The 8,230-nt window shown below is 44.7% G+C and overlaps 1 protein-coding gene across 1 annotated transcript in view; it reads right to left on the reverse strand.

Moving 5' to 3' along the window:
- LOC140399660 (uncharacterized) overlaps positions 1 to 7,672 on the reverse strand; it is a 44,450-nt gene extending 36,778 nt beyond the window's left edge. The window contains exons 1-3 of the mRNA XM_072489204.1: positions 7,578 to 7,672; positions 5,281 to 5,574; positions 2,983 to 3,276 (exon numbers count right to left, since the gene is read on the reverse strand). Of these exons, the coding sequence (XP_072345305.1) occupies positions 2,983 to 3,276; positions 5,281 to 5,574; positions 7,578 to 7,608 (619 nt within the window). The 5' untranslated portion in view covers positions 7,609 to 7,672. The remainder of the gene's footprint in view (positions 1 to 2,982; positions 3,277 to 5,280; positions 5,575 to 7,577) is intronic.
- Positions 7,673 to 8,230: the final 558 nt, after the last annotated feature.

Consider the following 8,230-nt stretch of genomic DNA (forward strand, 5'->3'; position numbering starts at 1 on the left):
CATCTTGAAGTTGTTGGGTTTAATTTTCTTTGGGGGGGGGGGGGGGAGGTGTCATGCGAGAGTGCCTTTAAGAACTGGATATTTAAGCAATGTACATTTAAGAAAACAATGATGTCATAGAGTGCGTGGAGCTCAGTTCAGTTCAGCAATTTTGCAGTTTGGTTTTGCAGTTTGAAAAGTGCCTGGCTGGTTTTGCTGAGGGCAGTTTCAAAGTGCCTGGCTGTTTTGCTGTGAGCTAATTAAAAGGAGAAAGCCAGTGTGAGAAGTTCTGGTTCGCTATGAGTTGATTGGAGGGAGAAAGCCAGTTGGAAAAAGCAGGTTGTGTGTGTCTGTGTGTTTCAGAGTGTTTGTAGGAAGAAAGCAAGGTGCTGGAGCTGATGTCAACCGAGCTAATAGATCTCTGCCATTTTACAGAAAAATATATATCCTTTAACCTGATGTGATACTGTTTAAAGATGTTAAGTCTCTTGGAAGTTTGAAGGAACATTTTAAGGAGTTATTTACTGTTGCAATATATTCTGAGTTATCTTTGTAGTAAGGGGTGTTGAGAGATCCAATGTTTATTTAAGATGTGAGTTGAGTTCATGGAATAAACATTGTTTTGTGTTTAAAAACCCACGTGTCCATAATTATAATCCCACAACTAAGGAAAAAGCCGTGTGCTAGGAAAAGCAACACATCCATTAAAAGCAGAGGTTGGTTGAACTCCATGATACATTTTGGGGTCCTGAAAACGCCTCGCCCATAACACAATATTGCCTTTTTCACTTGCCTTTTCTATCTCCTGATTTATTATCTGCCACACATCCTGACCAGTGCCAGGGGGCCTGTACATAACTCCCATCAGGTACTTTTACCTTTGCGATTCCTCAGCCTACCTGGAGATTCTATGCCTTCTGTCCCATACCGCTCGTTGCGATCGATTTATCTTCATTCTTACCAATAATGCAACCCCGCCCCTTTGACCACCTGCCTGCCCTTTTGATAGGACACATATCCTTGGATATATAGATACCAGTCCTGATCCCCCTGCAGCACCATCTCTGTGATGCCCACATCATCGTACCTGCCAATTTCAATGCGTACAACAAGCTCATTTACCTTGTTCCGTACACTGTGTGCATTAACATACAACATCCTCAGTCCTGCATTGACTCCACTCTTCTCACACTTGTCACCCTCTTTGCTCTGCCTGCGGCTGATGTCGTTCTCTTGTTCTATGTTCCCCCTTCAGTTATTACACTTTCTACGCTAACGTTGAGGGGTTTCCAACCCCTGACATACTACGGTAAATCCTCCCTAGTGATTCTAGCAAACCTACCAGCCAAGATATTAGTGCCCCTGCAGGTGAGATGCGGCCCCTCCTCCTTGGACAGGTTTCCTTGGATCAGAGAACATTAAGCGGCGAATATTCTGAACAATTTTGACAGGGTCAAGAGGATATTCCTTTTCCACTAATTGGTATGTCAGTGACTAGCGGTCACAATTACAAGACGGCAATCAAGAGAGCTATGAGTGATATGTTTTGGGGGTTTTGAATGCGCTGCCTACTGTTGGAGGTGGATTGCATAGGACTTTGCCGAAGAGAGCTGGATATATATTTGCAATTGATGAACATAAACATAGAGCATGCAGTGCAGAAGGAGGCCATTCGGCCCATCGGGTCTGCACAGCAGGATACTGATCGGTTGGAGACTTCGGCAGAGAGATGCCAGATGGAGTCTGATGTGGACAAATGTGAGGTAATGCATTTTGAAACATCTAATACGAGTGCGAAATAAGCAATAAATATCAGAACTTCCGAGGTAGTGAAAGGCAGAGGGACCAGAGTGTACAGGTCGACAGGTAACTAAAAGTGAAAACGCAGGTAGAGAAACTCGGAAAGAAGGAATGTGTCAGGTTCTCCTTCATCCACGGCATTGAGCCTGAAGGATATGGAGGCTTTGGAGAGGGTACAGTGAGTTTACGATTATGTTGCTTGATATTGAGGATATTACAGGGGCAGCACGGGAGCATTGTGGATAGCAGAATTGCTTCACAGCTCCAGGGTCCCGGGTATGATTCCGGCTTGGGTCACTGTCTGTGCGGAGTCTGCACGTCCCCCCCGTGTCTGCGTGGGTTTCCTCTGGGTGCACCGGATTCCTCCCACAGTCCAAAGATGTGCAGGTTCGGTGGATTGGCCATGATAAATTGCCCTTAGTGTCCAAAATTGCCCTTAGTGTTGGTGAGGTTACTGGGTTATGGGGATAGGGTGGAGGTGTTGACCTTTGGTAGGGTGCTCTTTCCAAGAGCCGGTGCAGACACGATGGGCCGAATGGCCTCCTTCTGCCCTGTAAATTCTATGATATGACAACATGCCGACCTCCGAGACAAAGCTACAATTATCGGTCCGGAGATCTCAACTGGAGATAACCCAAATGAAGTCGAACTGCTGGTCATACGAACAAGGAGAATGAATGACGCGGTGGGTGCAGGTTGTCGGGTGATATTTGACAGTATATGCAGTAGATACCACTCCAGGGGGAAGGGGGTACGGAATTGGGCATTCGTTGATAGAGGAAATCAATGGCACAGTCCGGTACTTTATGCCTGTAATAAACCCCATCCGCCACAGGACTATGGTTTCACCTTAGCATATCAATTTCGCCCCCGAATGGATGAATCTTTCCCTACTAACATACCCATCACACCTTACCACCAATATCACCACGACCCGCTCCCCCGACCGGCTCCGAGTCCCCACGACCACAGTTGATGCACCGTCGGTGAAATCATGTCACATTCGGTCATTTACAGAATCAATCGTTGAGGAATGATATGGACACTCATTTAGAAATACTGTTCGCTTCTACCGTGCCACCTCGGTGACAGGGAGCTGCCCCAAATGAAAGTTACATTGTTATTGCCGTGAACCGGAGCTGAAATAATCAATACGTAAAGCACATAGAATAAACATAGAAGTTTCATTTAAATGTTATTTACCTGATATGGTCACCTCCACAGTCTCGCTCATTCGGGATATTAGCTGCCTACCACTGACGGAAATTTCATATTGACAGGCATATCGCCCTTCACTTCTTCTACCAGTGGCCCGGAATGTTCCAAAATTGTCGTTTCTGACAATTTGACGGGAGGACAAACGTTGTTTATCTTTGTAAAAATTGAAGTATTTTTCTCGATTATCTCCAGTAACTGTGCAGTTAATAGTGAGAGTCTCTCCTCTTACATATACTCCGGTTGATTGATCAAGGACTGCCCTTGGCTTTTTTAGGGGATCTATGGTTCAGAGAAAGTGGATAGAATAGTTATAAATGTATCAGAAGAATACATATTAGGGCCATTGTTCGGACAAAAATCTCCATTCATCTGTCTGAAAGCACCCTGAGTCTCTGAGGATCACAGGCCACCATCATCTTTTTTAGAGAGAGCTGATTGTTGGAATTTAACCTGCCGTTCGCCACACCGCAGGCAGGGGGGGACAGCTGACAGTGTGAGGTCACATGTATACTGAAGGTTGCCCGAGGGATACAACCCACTGTTGGCGTCTCTCCGGAAAACAAAACGGCCTCACAGTCCACTGAGCTGCTCCCTGACTAAATCCACAGGTTTGTTACAGGTGGTATTTTCAGCCTGAATTATGAAGCACAAGTCCCAGTGTGTATAAAGCCATCTCCAATAGTGAAATGCACCCTCAATACTGGCACCGGGGGATGTGTCAGTCTAGATTATAGAGATCTGGTACAAGACTATCTGTATCTAGCTCCAATAGTGTAGCAATCAATACTGGCAACGTCTGGAGTGTCAGTCTGGTTTAATCTAGATAATATATACATGCGCGTCTGTCTCGATTAACCGGGTGAATATACATATCGAGACAAGGCCAAAATTATATGCACGGTGAATTTGCATGGAGACAATCCAAAAGAAGTTGAACTATTGGTCATACCAAGAAAGAGAGTGAATGACCAGTTGGATGGCTGGAGGTTGGAGAGTGGTCTTCTGGGCCAGGGTTTAGAGAACCCCAAAGTGCATCATGGAGTTCACCAGACCAACAACTTTTTGATTTTCATTTAGTGTACCCAATTCATTTTTCCAATTAATGGGCAATTTAGCGTGACCAATTCACCGACCCTGCACATCTTTGAGTTGTGGGGGAGAAACCCACGCAAACACGGGGAGAATGTGCAAACTCCACACGGACAGTGACCCAGAGCTGGGATTGAACCTGGGAGCTCGGGGCCATGAGGCAGCAATGCGCCACGGTGCTGCCCTACCTGACCCACAAATTTCAATAGATTGTGGTAAGGGGAGCACACGGCCCACTCAACAGGAGCGGTACAGCAGAAATGGAAAAGGAATTTGAAAGCAAAACAATATTTATTCCATGAACACAAGTTAACCTTTATAAAACATAGCGAACAGCTTAGCAACCATTCATTCATATACAACCCCCAAACAATCCAACACTAAGTAATCCATGCTTTCCTTTTAACATCCATAAGACTTTTTAAAAAACTTAACAGAAGCACATCAGGTTTAAATTCACCACTGAAAGCAGTTACCACTTTGAAAACCCCAAATGAACATTCATATGCTTGCAGGGATTCATACACATCCTGCTGTCATTTTAGCTTCTCCAAAATTAAAATGAAACCAAACCCACCCTTCAGCAAAAGCCTGAAGCGAAAGAAAAAGCTGACAGACAGCCCAGCTCCACCCACTCTCTGACATCACTGCAGTAATCAACATCCATTTCAGAAAGGTACTCTCACATGACAGTGGCGTTTAACTAAGCAACATATAGCTCTCCATGGGGGCTGTAGGATCGGAACTGTTCATTCGTTGGTACAGAAAATCAATGGCAGAGTCCGCTCCTTTCAAGCAATATTATGTAATCAACTCCTAAATCACAGGACTGTGATTTCACCGGAGCTAGCTAAATATCTCCCAGTGAATGCACCTTTCCCTACTAATATACCCCTCACACCCTGCATCAAATTTGACAACCACCCACTCCCCATACCGGCTCTCTGAGTCCCCAAATCCACAGCCGATGCACCATTGGTGAATTCATGCCACATTCTGTCATTTAGAGAATCAATCGTTGATGAATGAAATGGACACTCATTTAGAAATACTGTCGCTTCTACCGTGCCACCTCGGTGACACGGAGCCGCCCCAAATGAAAGTTAAATTGTTATTGCCCGGAACCGGAGCTGAAATAATCAATACGTAAAGCCCACAGAATAAATATAGAATTTTCTATTCCATGTTATTTACCTGATATGGTCACATCCACAGTCTCGCTCATTGGGGATATTAACTGCCTCCCACCGGCGGAAATTCCATATTGACAGGCATATCGCCCTTCATTGCTTCTATCAGTGACACGGAATGGTCCAATTTTGTTCTTTCTGTCAATTTGACGGAAGGACAAACGTTGTTTATCTTTGTAAAAATTGAAGTATTTTTCTCGATGATCTCCAGTCACTGTGCAGGTAATAGTGAGCGTCTCTCCTCTTACATACACTCCGGTCCATTGATCAAGGACTGCCCTTGGCTTTGCCAGCGGATCTATGGTAAAGAGAAAGTGGACAGAATAGTAATAAATGTATCAGAAGAATACATATTAGGACCATTGTTAGGACAAAAATCTCCACTGATCTGTCTGAAAGCAACCTGAGTCTCTGAGGATCACAGGCCACCATCTCCTTTTTTAGAGAGAGCTGATTGTTGGGATTTAACCGCCGTTCACCACACCGCAGGCAGGGGGAACAGCTGACAGGGTGAGTTCACATGGATACCGTAGGTTGCCCGAGGGGTACAACCCACTGATGGCGTCTCTCCGGAAAACAAACTGGTCTCACAGTCCACTGAGCTGCTCCCTGACTAAAGCCACAGGGTTGTTACAGGTAGTATTTATGAAGCACAAGTCCCAGTGTGTTTCTAGCCACCTCCAATAGTGAAATGCACCCTCAGTACTGGCACAGGGGGATGTGTCAGACTAGATTATCGAGCTCTGGTCGAAGACTATCTGTGTCTAGCTCCAATAGTGTCGCATTCAATACTGGCAACGTCTGGAGTGTCAGTCTGGATTAACTTGATAATATATATATGCGTTTCTGTCTGGATTAACCTGGTGAATATACATATATATATATATATCCGAGACTACGCCAAAATTATATGTCCGGTGAATTAGCATGGAGACAATCCAAAAGAAGTTGAACTATTGGTCATTCCAAGAAAGAGAGTGAATGACCAGTTGGAGAGCTGGAGGTTGAAGAGTGGTCTTCTGGGCCAGGGTTTAGAGAACCCCAAAGTGCATCATGGAGTTCACCTGACCAACAACTTTTTGTTTTTCATTTAGTGTACCCAATTCATTTTTCCAATTAAGGGGCAATTTAGCGTGACAAATTCACCGACACTGCACATCTTTGGGTTGTGGGGGCGAAACCCACGCAAACATGGGGAGAATGTGCAAACTCCACACGGACAGTGACCCAGAGCCGGTATTAAACCTGGGACCTCGGGGCCATGAGGCAGCAATGCGCCACCGTGCTGCCCTACCAGACCCACAACTTTTAATAGATTGTGGTAAGGGGAGCACACGGCCCACTCTACAGGAGCGGTACAGCAGAAATGGAAAAGGAATTTGAAAGCAAAACAATGTTTATTCTATGAACACAAGTTAAGCTTTCTAAAACAAAGTGAACATCTTAGCAACCATTAATTCAAATACAACCCGCAAAGAATACAACACTAAGTAATCCATGCTTTCCTTTCAACACCCATACGACTTAAAACATTTTTTAACAGAAGCACATCAGGTTTAAATTCAGTACTGAGAGCAGTTACCACTTTGAAAACCCCAAATAAACATTCATAAGCTTGCAGGGATTCATACGCATCCTGGTGTGATTTCAGTGTCTCCAAAACTAAAATTAAACCAAATCCACCCTGCAGCAAAAGCCTCAAGCGAAAGTAAAAAGCTGACAGACAGGCCATCTCCACCAACTCTCTGACATCACTGCAGTAATAAACATCCATTTCATAAAGGTACTCTCACATGACAGCGGCGTTTAACTAAGCAACATATAGATTTCCATGGGGGCGGTAGGATCGGAATTGGTCATTCGTTGGTACAGAAAATCAATGGCAGCGTCCGCTCCTTTCAAGCAATATTATGTAATCAACTCCGAAATCACAGGACTGTGAATTCATCGGAGCTAGCAAAATATCTCCCAGTGAATGCACCTTTCCCTACTAATATACTCCTCACACCATGCATCAAATTTGACAATCACCCACTACCCATATCAGCTCTCTGAGTCCCCAAATCCACAGCCGATGCTCCATTGGTGAATTCATGCCACATTCTGTCATTTAGAGAATCAATCGTTGATGAATGAAATGGACACTCGTTTAGAAATACTGTCGCTTCTACCGTGCCACCCCGGTGACACGGAGCCACCCCAAATGAAAGTTAAACTGTTATTGCCCTGAACAGGAGCTGAAATAATCAATACGTAAAGCCCACAGAATAAACATAGAATTTTCTATTCTATGTTATTTACCCGATATGGTCACATCCACAGCCTCGCTCATTGGGGATATTAGCTGCCTACCACCTACGGAAATTCCATATTGACAGGCATATCGCCCTTCACTTCTTCTGTCAGTGGCCCCGAATCGTCCAGTTTTGACGTTTCTGTCAATTTGATAGGAGGACAAATATTGTTTATCTTTGTAAAAATTGAAGTATTTTTCTCGATTATCTCCAGTCACTGTGCAGGTAATAGTGAGAGTCTCTCCTCTTACATATACTCCGGTCGATTGATCAAGTACTGCCCTTGGCGTTGCCAGCGGATCTATGGTGAAGAGAAAGTGGATATAATAGTTACAAATGTATCAGAAGAACATATTTTAGGGCCTTTGTTATAAAAAAATCTCCATTGATCTGTCTGAAAGTTCCCTGAGTCTCTGAGGATCACAGGCCACCATCTCCTTTTTTAGAGAGAACTGATTGATGGGATTTAACCTGCCGTTCACCACACCGCAGGCAGGGGGAATGGGTGACAGGGTGAGGTCACATGGATACCGTAGGCTGCCCGTGTGGTAACACCCACTGTTGGCGTCTCTCCGTACCATAAACTGGCCTCACATCCAACTGAGCTGCTCCCTCACTCAAGCCACAGGGCTGTTACAGGCGCTATTGTCAGCCTGAGTT

The sequence above is a fragment of the Scyliorhinus torazame genome, chromosome 23, assembly GCF_047496885.1.
Source record: "Scyliorhinus torazame isolate Kashiwa2021f chromosome 23, sScyTor2.1, whole genome shotgun sequence".
NCBI lineage: Eukaryota > Metazoa > Chordata > Chondrichthyes > Carcharhiniformes > Scyliorhinidae > Scyliorhinus > Scyliorhinus torazame.